At 34.4% G+C, this 14,082-nt stretch overlaps 1 protein-coding gene across 2 annotated transcripts in view; it reads left to right on the top strand.

The window, feature by feature from the left end:
• Positions 1-14,082, top strand: part of ZBBX (zinc finger B-box domain containing) — a 136,573-nt gene that overhangs the window by 18,801 nt on the left and 103,690 nt on the right. For both annotated transcript variants that reach the window (XM_001095567.5, XM_001095663.5), the window contains exons 5-6: positions 318-427; positions 10,284-10,379. In XM_001095567.5, coding sequence (XP_001095567.3) covers positions 318-427; positions 10,284-10,379 — 206 coding nt within the window. The remainder of the gene's footprint in view (positions 1-317; positions 428-10,283; positions 10,380-14,082) is intronic.

The raw sequence follows: 14,082 nt of genomic DNA, 5'->3' as shown, positions 1-14,082 counted from the left end.
TAGCAAAACCAAAAATGTAATTTGAATTTATAATAATTCTCAAGGAAATAAGATGTTTTTCTGGAGGATAGTAAACACATTTAATGTTGCATGATTAATATAATTTGGTAGAAAAAATTTAGAAATATATATAATATATATTTATATACATATATGTATTATGAATATGTATAATTATAAATGTTTAGAATTTGTTCTATGTGGGCTTCAGTTAGATCCAGAGATGGGAAGTGTGCATAGTTTCATTAATTTATCAATTGGAAAGCTTAACATTATATTTTTAAACGATTGGAGTAACATTGTTTTTTTTCTTGCAGAGCCAGTGAAACCAAGAGTTAATTATAAAATGGCAAATTCTTCAGAATGTGAAAAACCCAAGATAAATGGGAAAGTTTGTGGACAGTGTGAAAACAAAGCTGCTCTACTAGTATGTACACTATATGGTATTTATATACATATACTGTGTAGTAGGTATATTAAGCAGTTAGAATTTTCACATGGCCTCATATACTGCTCCCGACTTAACTTGCTTGGTAGCCATATACTTTTTCTTCATTACTGTTATTGTGGGTTGAGCATGCATGCTGCTGGGGACAGCCAACACCTGTACTTATTCTCTGAATTTCATCCTCTCATTCTCGTTTAAAGACATCACCTTAGACTTTGTCCCAGCTCCTCTGAATCATACCTATTAGCACACAAACATGCTGCAGTATCTCCCATCCAAAAGCAAAGCCAAACCAAAATTTTAAATTTTAAATTAAAAAAATCCAAACAAAAAAAATTCTTTATGACCTCCAAGTCTGCACCCCATTATTGTAAAACTCTTCTGAAGAGTTGTCTGTACTTGCTGTCATCATATTGTATCCTCCCATTGTCTATTTTTTTAATATTGAGGCATAATTTACTATGAAATGGATGGGCTTCAATGTACAGTCAGATACCTTTTTATTAATGTACGTAGAAGATTACCTTTATCCTGGAAAGTTCTCATGTGCCTTTTCCAATCAATCCGCAACACCAAGGCCACTACTGTCCTGATTTTTAACACTATAGATTTGGTGATATCTGTTCTTGAACTTTATGTAAATGGAATGATATAGTATATATTTTTGGCTTCTTTTGCTCCACATGGTGATTCATCCATGTTAAATTTATCGGTAATGTGTTCATTTGTATTATGGAGCAGTATTCCATTGTACAGTTATAACACAGTTTGTTTATCCATGCGTATATTGAATGACATTTGGGTTGTTTCAGTATTTTTGCTATTATGTTTAAGGCTGCTATGGACATTTGTGTATGTCTTTTTTTCTTTTCTCACAAGTGACATATATTCTTCTCTCTCTCTCTCTCTCTCTCCCCCCTTTTTTTTTTTTTTTTTTCTTGAGAGAGAGTCTGGCTCTGTCGCCCAGGCTTGAGTGTAGTAGCGCAATCTCGGCTCAATGCAAGCTCCGCCTCCCGGGTTCAAGCAATTCTCCTCCCTCAGCCTCCCAAGTAGCTGGAATTACAGGCATGCACCACCACGCCCAGCTAATTTTTTGTGTTTTTAGTAGAAATGGGGTTTCACCGTGTTAGTCAGGATGGTCTCAATCTCCTGACCTCATGGGACCCACCCTGGCCTCCCAAAGTGCTGGGATTACAGGTGTGAGCCACCGGCTCCTGGCCTATATTCTTCTCTTAAAAGCTATAAAGTGAAGGCTGGGCATGGTGGCTCACGCCTTTAATCCCAGCACTTTGGGAGGCCGAGGTGGGCGGATCACGAGGTCAGGAGATCAGGACCGTCCTGGCTAACACGGTGAAACTCTGTCTCTATTAAAAACACAAAAAATTAGCCAGGCATGCTGGCGGGCCCCTGTAGTCCCAGCTACTCAGGAGGCTGAGACAGGAGAATGGCGTGAACCCGGGAGGCAGAGCTTGTGGTGAGCCGAGATCTCGCCACTGCACTCCAGCTTGGGGGACAGAGTGAGACTCTGTCTCAAAAAAAAAAAAAAAAAAAAAAAAAAAAAAAAGCTATACAGTGAAAGTGAAATGAAAAAGTTACAGAAAATTATGACTTCTGACTGCTCTTTAACTTCTCATTGGTACCAATTTCATGAACATTTACAAAATTATGGTGATATACATATAAAATAAAATGTATCAACTTAGCTATTTTAAGTATACAGTTTAGTAGCATTAAGTACATTAACATTGTTATTCTACCATCACCAGCGTTCATTCACATAACTGTTTTCATTTTGCAAAACTGAAACTCTATATCCATTAAACAATCACTTCCCCATCCCTATTTCCCCCCAGTCCCTAGTAAATAGTATTTTACTTTCTGTCTCTGAGATTTTGACTACTCTACCTGGTATAAGTAAAATCATACACTATTTGCCTTTTAGTTATTGGCTTATTTCACTTAGCATAATATCCTCAAGGCTTATTCATATTGTGGAATGACAGGATTTCTTTGTTTTGTAAGGCTGAATAATATTCCTTTGTATGGATGTGCCACATTTTGCTTAATTGTTCATCCATTGGTGGACACTTGGGTTGCTTCCCCCTTTTGGCTATTATGAGTCATACTGCTATGAACATAAGTGTACAAATACCTCTTTAAGACCTTGCTTTCAGTTCTTTTGGGTATACACTCAGAACTGGAATTACTGGGTTCCCATTCTCTCTTGAATTCTCTCCATTCAGTTTTGGGTCCCCACTACTATCCAGGAACTGTTTGTCAAGGTCAACCAGTGACTTCCACATTCTCATATACAATGGTCAATTCTCAGTTCTTAATGTATTAGGAATATTTTATAGTACAGTATCCCTCTCCTTATCGATGATTTTCTTCAGTTGGCTCGCTCTGGGACACTATGATTTCTTGATTTCATTTGACATTGATATCTGTTTCTTCTCTGTCTTCTTTGCCGGTTTTCTGTTTTGAACTCTTAATGTTGGAATGCCACAGGGCTCTAATCTTGTCCGTCTATACTTACTCTTTCGCAGTATCAACCACTCTCTTGGCTTTAAAGACCCTATCTATATTGATCATCCCCAAATTTACACATTCACCTTATACCTCTCCCCTGAAATTTTGGCTCAGTCTACCTACTCAACACCTTTATATGAATGTCTAATAGGCATCACTATTTTAACGTGTTCAAAATTGAGCCTTTAATTTTTTTCCCAATAGTCTTCCCTCACAGTTTCCTCATATCAATAAATATCAACTGAAATATTACCTACTCTGATAGCCCTTTATAAAATAGTAAAAGCTAATTTGCACTCTCCAGTTTTGTGAAGCTATTTCTTTTGTCTATGTAATATTGATCATCATTTAATATATATTTGTTTATTTTCTACTTATCTGCAATGTAAACTTCATGAGGGTAGAAGTTTAGTTTTGTTCACTGCTGTGTGCCTACCACCTAGAATTATGCCTGCAGTATGGTAGGCACTCAACAAATATTTAATGAGTGAATTATTTATTTGAAACTATTTCATAATATAGACATTCTCTTAATTTAGACATATTTTCATTTCAGTTATCATCGAAGGTACTGCAGCATCATTTGCAATTTTAAATATAACACATAGGTAAAAAGCAGTTTCCTCTTCGAAGAATTTAATGATTATATATACTAATATTTGTATATTATGTTATAGTTTTAGAGAACTTTGCCATAATCATTTCTGACTTAAATCTATATTGTTAGGTTTATTTAATGGCAGTTTTAACTGGACTCTGAGTTAGAATGCTGCACATCTAATAAAGAGCTAATAATAATATTAAATGTAAAACCCTAGCTCTTGGTAGTATAATATTCTTCTTATTATATTATTTTATTATTTGATATGATGTTCGACAATAAGGAATCTTAAACAATTATTACTGTCCAGAAATTTGTAAAAATTATAAACAAATGTCTTAAGTTAAAAGTATGAAAGCTAAAAGGTGCTTACAGGTTGAATTAAATTGTTGGGATCTGCTCCTAATGATCTGAAAAGGAATTATACAGGAGCTATGAGTCAGTATTTTTTGTGACTCCTACTCTGTGGTAAGCACTTGAGCCATGGAACTTGAAAGGTATGACACAAGTAGATAGAGCTTGACCTGAAAATAAAGGATCTGTTTTTCAAGAAGGAAGGAAAAGTAAGAAGAAGGATGTCCCAGACAAGATAAGCAGCATGTGCCTTGGCTGGAAAGCACATGAGAGTGACATTGTATGCAGTGATTAAACAGCTGATTTACCTGAGAAACATTGTGTAGACAAGCCAGAATTTAGAATAAAGAATTTAAACAGTCTTTTAAAAGATTTTAAGAAATAATGTTCTTTTATTTGAATAAAAATAATATCCCGTATTAGTTGTCAACACATAATAATAAGCTATTTAAAAATTCAAGTTAGGCAGATTTAATGAAGTAGACCATGGTACTGTTAAACTCTGATGTTATCTTTTGTTCTTAGCATCTGTCATTGCATATGGTTATGCTGACTGGATAATTGGAGTGAATATATATATTTGAAGGCCACATACATGTATATGTGGATATATATAAAGGAGATATATATATGTGTGTGTGTGTGTATATATATATTTCCCTGGCCTTCACCAGGGAAAATTGTGTATGGGAGATAGGAGTTAAGGGCTTTTGTTTTGGGAGTTTGAAACTCAACTTTACCTGTTATTAGCTATGTGACCTTCAGCAAATGACTTAATCTCTCTTTTTCTCTGTTTCCTCATTTGTGAAATAGGTTACTAGGGATAATAGTAATCTGTACCTCAAAGTTATTACATGTAATGAGTTAATACATGTAAAATATTTAGCATTGTGTCCAGCACATAGATGGAAGATAATAAACAGTGTGCTTTTGTTGTTGGCAAAATTTTTAATGACCTATCCATTTACATATATTGATGGCAAAGACGAAGCCCAAAAGTTCCAATTTTCTTATATATTAATTTGGCAAATGTGAATAACTTAATTAAACTCAAATGGATTCTGATGCTTAGCACAACTGATCTGGCATTCATCAGATTAACAAGATATTTGTTAAAACTGCAGTTGGATATTCCATCATCGAGGAAACATCTGTGGTGGAAAGGAGTCCTTATTTATATTTTTAGCATGTTTCTGCCAGTTGTCCAAACTGCCTAAAAAGATTTTCCAGTTGGAGGTCATTTTAGCTCAATTTGAATCCAAATATCCTTGTATAACAAAATATATAAGCTTACTCTGCAAGTCCAGCATTGATCTTCCAGTCTACAAATATTCGTTTGGCTACTTTTACTGAAAGTATGTTGTTAACAGATACTTGGCTTACAATTATATGCTGAAACTCATTTTCAGTTTTCTGCATTTTAGTGTAAAAACAGTGCCAAATGTTTAGGGGAAATTCACTTAAAATTAGCAAGTTTTAGTAAATAAAAATTATGCAGAGTATATTTTGAAATACATATTAATATAATGATATAACCATGTATTTATATAAAATTATCTTTTTTTTTTTTTTTTTTTTTTTTTTTGAGACGGAGTCTCGCTCTGTCTCCCAGGCTGGAGCGCAGTGGCCGGATCTCAGCTCACTGCAAGCTCCGCCTCCCGGGTCCACGCCATTCTCCTGCCTCAGCCTCCCGAGTAGCTGGGACTACAGGCGCCCGCCACCTCACCTGGCTAGTTTTTTTTGTAATTTTTAGTAGAGACGGGGTTTCACTGTGTTAGCCAGGATGGTCTCGATCTCCTGACCTCATGATCCACCCGTCTCGGCCTCCCAAAGTGCTGGGATTACAGGCTTGAGCCACCGCGCCCGGCCTAAAATTATCATTTTAAAGTTTATTTTACACTTAGAATATGGATTTAGGATAATGCTTTTATCATTTCTCCAGAAGAATGTAGCTCATGAAACAAGAATGGAAAGAGGGGACTAGTTTCTATGCTAGGGATAGTGTTTATTTTTCTTCAGATTAAGTAAAAAGTCCATCCTGTTTTAGCTAATCACACTTGAAAAATATACATTTGGATTTTGGTACATACTAGACCATGCATTCATTTTAAATGCTGAATTTTATTTTACTGTGGATTTTATCAAGGTTTTTCAATACAAATGGTCCCTGACTTACCATTTTTGACTTACAATTTTTTGACTTTAAGATGTGTAAAAACAGTATGTATTCAGTAGGAACCATACTTCAAAGTTCAAATTCTGATATTTTCCCAGGCTAGTGATATGTGGTAAAATACGATGCTAGGAAGTTCATAGTCAGCCATGTGATCATGAAGGTTAAAGAAAAACACAAGATATTCAACAATTTATTATAAAATAGGTTTGTGTTAGATGATTTTGCCCAAACGTAAGCTAATGTAAGTGTTTTGAGCACATTTAAGGTTAGCTAGGCTAAGCTATGATGCTTAGTAGGTTAGTTGTACTAAATACGTTTTCAACTTATAATGTTTTCAATTTATGATGGGTTTATTGGGCAGTAGCCACATTGTAAGTTGAAGAGTATCTGTAACTGATTACTATTTTAGCTTATTGTAAATGATTAATTTAATGATTAGTAATGTGTGTTGTGGTTAAGAGCTTAAGCTTTGAGCCACATGGTAGGATTGAATTCCTGTCCCCACTGTTAGCTTTTATGACTCTGGACAAATTCTTCATCATTATGTTCCTTTGTTATTCCTCTTCATTATGGAGACACGATAATGATTGTAAATGTATAGAGTTGTTGAGAGGATTAAATTAGATAAAACATATCATATCACTGCTTTGTTAAAATTTATTATTATTATTTTTATTTTTATAGATTTAATTGGTACAAATGAAGTTTTGTTACCTGGAGGTATTGCGTAGTGATGGTGTCTGGGCTTTTAGTACCCACCATCTGAATGGGAACATTGTAGCCACTATGTAATTTTTCAGTCCTTACCCCTCTCCCACCCTTGCAATATATGGAGTCTCGGATGTCTATTTTTCTACTCTGTATGTCCATGTGTTTAGTTAACACCTGTTGTTTAGCTCTCCCACTTACAAGTAAGATCATGCAGTATTTGACTTCCTGTTTATGAGTGATTTCACTTAGGATAATGGCCTCCATCTCGTTCCTTTCATGTTGCTGCAAAAGACATAAAATCATTCTTTTTCGTAGTGGAGTAGTATTCCATGGTACGTATCTTACAGCATTTTCTTTATCCAGTCAATTGATGAGTCTTCAGAGAAGCCGTTAGGGTTTTCTACTCATAAGATAACATCATTAGCAAACAGAAATAATTGAAATAATTTGACTTCCTTTTTTTCCAATTGAGATTTTTTTTTTTTTTTTGAATCGGAGTCTCGCTCTGTCGCCCAGGTTGGAGTGCAGTGGCATGATCTCGGCTCACTGCAACATCCTGAGTAGCTGGAACTACAGGAGTCTGCCAACGCACCCGGCTAATTGTTGTTGTTGTTTTTTGTTTGTTTGTTTGTTTTTTAGTAGAGACGGGAGTTTCACCATGTTAGCCAGGATGGTCTCGATCTGCTGACCTCGTGATCCACGCGCCTCAGCCTCCCAAAGTGCTGGAATTACAGACCTGAGTCACCGCGCCCGGCCTGAATGCCTTTTATTTCTTTCTTTTGCCTGTTCTGGCTAGGAATTCCAATACTATGTTGAATAGAAGTGGTAAAAGTAGGCATCCTTGACTTTTTGTAGTTGTTAGGGGGAATGTTTTAGACATTTCCCAGTTCAGTAAGATGTTGGCTGGGGTTTGTTGTCTTATGACCTTTATTATTTTGTGAATGTTTCTTCTGTGCCTAGTTCGTTGAGGGTTTTTATCATGGAGTGATGCTGAATGTCATCAGATGCTTTTTCTGCATCTACTGAGATATCATACAGTTTTGGTTTTAATTCTGTTTATGTGGTGAATCACATTTATTGGTTTGCATATGTTGAGACATCCCCTATCCCCTGGATAAGACCCACTTGATTATGGAGTAGTATCTTTCTGATGTGTTGTTGGATTCAATTTGCTAGTATTTGTTTTGAGAACTTTTGTATCTATGTTTATTAATGTTATTGACCTCTAAACTTTATTGTGTCCTTGCCTAGCTTTGGTGTCAGTGTTACACTGGCTTCTTAGAATGAGTAGGTAGTATTTCCTCCTCGATTTTTTTGAAATAGTTTCAGTATATTAGTATCAATTTTTCTTTTTATGACTGGTAGAATTTGCTGTGAATCTGTCTGATCTTGGCTTTTTTTGTTGCTGTCGTTCTTGGGAAAATTTTTATTACTGATACAACTTCACTACTCATATTGGTCTGTTCAGAATTTCTGTTTTTTTCCTGTTTCAGTCTTGAGAGGCTATGCATTTCCAGGAATTTATCCATTTTCTATATGTTTTCTAGTTCGTGTGTGGAGATGCTCATAGTGGTCTCTGATGATCTTTTGTATTTCTATGGTATCACTTGTAATGCCACCTTTATCATGTCTTATCGTGCGTATTTGAATCCTTTCTCATTTTTCTTAATTTAGCTAGTGGTCCACCAATTTCATTAATTTTTTCAAAGACCCAATTTTTCGTTTTGTTGATTTTTAAAATTTTTTGGCTCAATTTTATTTATTTCTTCTCTGAGCTTTGTTATTTCTCTTTTTCTGCTAGCTTTGGGTTTGGTTTGCTCTTGTTCTGTTGTTGTTGTTGATGTTGTTGTTTTTGTTGTTGTTGTTCCTTGGGGTGTAATGTTAGGTTGTTGACTTGAGATCTATCTTTTTGATGTAGGCATTTGATGCTATATAGCCCGCTGCCCGTTAGTTGGCTGTGATAAAGGGGCTGGACTGATCCTGGGTCCCCAGCTGAACACTGGTGGGTTAGCGATGGCTATGTTGTGGGCCAGCCACCAGGAAGGGCAGAACATTCTCTAATGGAAAGGCCAGCAGACAGTTTTGGGAGAGACTGACAGGCATGGGGTGCTTGATCTGAATGCACCAGGTCATGCATTAGCAGTGGCAGAGCATGAGAACACCCAGCCTCCCCTCTTGCTCCCCGGCCCTGCAGACAGGAAGGGCACCAGTGGTCTCTGGGCAGGACTCAGACCCTTGGGGTATGGGCTCCAAGAATGGCACCTTAGTGCAGCTGCTCAGCACTTGGAAGCCTATGGGATGTCACATGAGTTCTAGCCATTCCTCTGTGTGATATCCAGACACCTCCCTACGCTAGTGTGGAGGCCTATGGGGCTCCCAGATCTCTCCATACTTAGGATTGCATAGGTCCATGGTAGGAATGTGAAAACATTGGAAATCCTTCACTTACTCCTTCCCTGGGTCCAGATCCCAGTGACCCCAAGCAGGAAGACCTATTTCTCTTTTCTTCACCCTTAGTGTCTCCCATCATCTCTCTGCTGAATTCCGGTGTTCTCTTGCAGGCAGTCTGTTTGAAATGTGAATATCTACTTGATACTTTGGCTCCTGTCTATAGAAAGACACACCCAAGGTACATTTAATCAACCATCTTGAACCTGTCATCCAATTTCCGTTTCCTTTTCTCTTTCAGTTTTGCTTGGCACCATCATAGGTACAAAGTGTTTTACATTATTTAACTTGTCCAACAATTTTAAAATTACATTTTTAAACATCGTAATTTGGAAGTTAAATATAAACTTGCCCATAATCATTTTATCAGTTATTAACATCACAGACATGGTAACATAGTTCCATCCAGTATTTTTTTCTTATAAAGTATTTTTCAGTATTTTTTTTTTCCTTTGGAGATGCTTGTGAGAAAAATTTTAAAGCCATATTTTGAGAACCACCAGTAAAGGAGTACCTTCCAGGGAAGTGTATAGGGATTTTGGAGGGCAAAGAGTATGCATATCATTTGAAAGTAATTATGTCATGTAAATCCATACGGAAAGATAAAATAACTCATAAAAATGAAGGATTATTCACCCAGAGATAATACTGTTTAGTTTTTACCAGGTCAAGAAGTTTGACCTGAGGCTACTGGTTGTTTTATAATTTATTCAGAAACTATGCATACATCCATGCATCTAAAATATACATCTAAAACCTACATTAAAACTACTACATTTATTTTGTTATAAGAATAATTAGTGTTTTCAAATTAGTTTTCCTAAAGAGTCAAGTCTTAACTGGGACAACTAGTCCCTTAACTAGTCCTAAGCCTGGGATAGGCTTCTCAAATCTGATGATATAGGTATTTAATTAGAGAAATAAATATTTAAAACATGACATCTTTATGCAAACACTTTCTAAAAATCATACTCTTTTATAAGATTACGTAACTTTTTAAAAAAATATCTTTTTAGGTATGCCTTGAATGTGGAGAAGATTATTGTTCAGGATGCTTTGCTAAAATTCACCAGAAAGGGGCACTAAAGCTCCACAGAACAACTCTTTTGCAGGTATGGCTTTCTAAAATGATTTACATGTAGTGTGTTTATAAAATGTTTTCACATAAAGACATTTAAAATGTGTTTAGTTATGTAGACCTCAGGATGATTTACACTAATTTCTAAAATTCTATTATATACAGACAATCCTGAGGTATATCTTAAAATTGTTTTATTGAACACTAATCTAGACTCTATTTTACTATTTAAACTGTTTTAATGTAGTTGCAGAAACAGCTTAGAGTCTTCAGATTATGTATTCTGACTGTGAACTTGACACTTAAAAATTAGACAATATTTTAATCGTGTTTTTAAATGAACGCATAGGTTATTTTAAGTATTATTTCTACGGTTTTTAGATATAAATCTCTTATGTTTTCAAGTTTATTTAAAAATTAGTTCTTATTTACCTTGCCCATTATTATTTAGGAAAGCTTATCTCTCAGGTTTCTATTTTTCCTTCTGTACATATAAAGACCTTTTATTTATCCTTATATGATCACTGATTTTGGAAATGCCTAAACTCAAACTCTGTCAAGTGGCTTTAAGATTCTAATACTTAAACTACAAATACGGTTAGATATAGACATGGCATTACACTAATTACAGTTAATGATGCATTGCTTTGTCATAGATCTTATTCATTTTATAGTAATTTATTCAACAAATATTTATTGAGTACTTCCTAGAAGGCAGGGTGTGTGCTAGGCAGTGACCTTACAGAGATGAGTAATGGTAGGATCCTACTCTTAATTAGTTAAGGGTTTTAATATTATCTGTAGGCAAAGGAATGGAGATAATCAGATCTGTGTTTAGAAAGATTACTGGTGAATTTCAATCTTTACATTTACCTCAACATACTGATAAATATCAGTAGCCATCAAGGGTGCTGATGACCCAAGGGTGCTGATGACCACAGAACATAAAACATACCTAACTAATATTCACCAAAGTCAGTGACTTTTGAGTGACCACCCAATGTTTAGAGCTTCTGGGCAGAAAGGATGAAGGGAAAAAAAAACAAAAGCCAACCTGATACTTGCCTCTCTCATGGTATTACAATCAGATAGTCATAAGAAATGAAAATTAATTGATATAGAAGTGAGTCTAATTGTTAATATATGAATAATATCGAATTTAACTAAAAACATTCTCTACTTTGAAGATAAATACTGTAATATCATTACGACAGACGAGTTCATATTAGGAATTTTTCATTCAATGATTTATTCAGCACATTTTCTGAGTTATCACTCAGTGACTTTAAGCCCTATGCTAGCTGATATAAGAGATACAAAGAAGAATGAGACATGGCTCCTTTCCTTCAGTGTCTGAGCTTCAAGATTTATCCAAGTTTGATTTTCTTCTTCTTGCGCTCTCTCCCTCCCTGTCTTCTCCTCTCCCTCCCACATAATTTCAAAGGATAGACTTTGCCATAATATGGCTTATTGTGATCCAGATGCAGATATGACATCAGTTGAAATCATAATTACTAAAAGCAACATGACATACAATGTGCTTTCTAAACATTGAGTATTATTTTGTTTTATGCTAATGTTTTTAAAGTGTATGTATCCTGTATCTTAACAGAAGAAAGTGATCATTGCAGGTTGGAAATTTATCAAATTCCAAAGGTAGACTGGATTAAATTAGTGAGAAAATATCTACCAAATATACACTTCATTATATATATATACATATATAATGTATATATAATATATACAATGTATATATAATGTATCTATATATAATATATACAATTATATATAATGTTTACTTTTTTTGTACAAATTCCTTCAGTTTACATAGTTCTTTTGCACAGAACATTTATGACAATCTACATACTCCTTCTGCTCCCTTTCCATCTTTATTGAGCCATAATTGACAAGAAAAAAATGTGTACAATTAAGGTGCATAATTTGATATTTTGACATATATATATACACATTTTGAAATAATCTCCAAATTCAACATAATGAATGTTTCTGTCACTTCACATTACATCACCATTTTTCTTTCTTTCTTTCTTTCTTTCTTTCTTTCTTTCTTTCTTTCTTTCTTTCTTTCTTTCTTTCTTTCTTTCTTTCTCTTTTCTTTTTCTTTCTTTCTTCTTTTCTTTCTTTCTCTTTCTTTCTTTCTTTCCTTCTTTCTTTCTCTCTGTCTCTCTTTTTCTTTTTCTCTCTTTCTCTTTTTCTCTCTCTATTTCTCTTTCCTTTGTTTTCTCTCTCTCTTTCCTTCTTTTTCTCTCTTTCTCTCTTTTCTTCTTTCATGGTAAGAACATTTAAGATACTGCCAGCATTACATTCTTTGGTTTTGATTGCAGAGGAGGGGAGGTTGCTAAGCCACAAATAGTAAAATGATATTTAAGTTCCTGATAAATAAAATAATGTTAAGTTCCTAATAAATGATATTTAAGTTCCTAAAAAATAAAAGGTATTTTTAAAAAAATTATATAATCTTATAAAAGAGTATGATTTTTAGAAAGTGTCTGCATAAAGATATCATGTTTTAAATATTTATTTCTCTAATTATATACCTATATCATCATTTATTAAGCTCTAATAAATGAGTTTAGAATACTTATTTATCACTAAAAGTTAGCATACATGGATTCCATAATATGTACACAAATCAAAGAGCTTGGCAAGGAACCATGAATCTTTGCAAGGTTTCTTCAAATATTGCGATTCTTTTATGTATATAAATTTAAAGTTAAATACAATAAAGAACCATGTCTCTTCCTTGTTTATGTTACTACTTTATGTTTCCACACCATCTGTGGAGAGCAAAGTTGCTACTTGGTGCTTTTGTTGGGGAGAGTCCTGGAAAGTGCATTGTCTACTAGGGAAGTGGAATTGTGAGGTTGGCACTTAGCAAAGAGCATACACAGACCTCCTGTGCTGGGAGCTAAACCTATAATGATGTTATTCTCTTTTTTATAACATTATTTCACCTAACGGAATTGCTAAGGAGTAAAGTACTTTGAAGGAGACAGCTTTTTGGTTCAGCTAATTCTTAAAGCAAATTTGTCCGTTTATTCATAAAACAAAAATTTTAAATTAAAATGTTTTTTTAATTTAGATTTTGCATGTATGTGATTTCATATAATATTTTTCTTTCTGTGTCTGGCTTATTTCATTTACCGTAATGTCCTCCAGGTTTATCTATGTTGTCAAAAATAACAATATCTTCTTTTTAAAAGGTGAATAATATTCCATTTTTTGTATATAGGTGGAAGCAACTGTGTGAGGTAGTGGATATGTTAATATGCTCGATGGTAGTTATCATTTTACATGTATACTTATGTCATGTGCATGTACATGCATATCAAAACATCATGTTGCACATTTTTGTGTACTTTAAATATACACAATAATAAATAAATTAGATGATTTTTGAAAGAAACAATTTCAAATTGTACTACATACTCTCTCCTATAAATAGAACACAGTGAACAGTTTCACTATATGTGAGTGTCTCATGCCCATTATAATAGCCACCTTTATTATAAGAAATAAAATAAGAAAGAGGTCTCAAATAGCTGATATAGTGTTTATTATGACATATTCCCCATCAGAAATTCACTGTTCTGCTTAGTACTTAATTTTTCTCCTTTATTCTGGTCTTGCCCATTCTCTGTCATCATTTCTTGACTTTAATCAATTGTCTTGTAGCTATCTGCTATTTTCTTTCTATCTCGATTCTCTGTTTAATC

This window comes from Macaca mulatta, chromosome 2 (genome assembly GCF_049350105.2).
Source record: "Macaca mulatta isolate MMU2019108-1 chromosome 2, T2T-MMU8v2.0, whole genome shotgun sequence".
Lineage (NCBI taxonomy): Eukaryota > Metazoa > Chordata > Mammalia > Primates > Cercopithecidae > Macaca > Macaca mulatta.
Note: the sequence above shows the minus strand (reverse complement) of the source record. Positions and strands in the feature narration are given on the sequence as shown.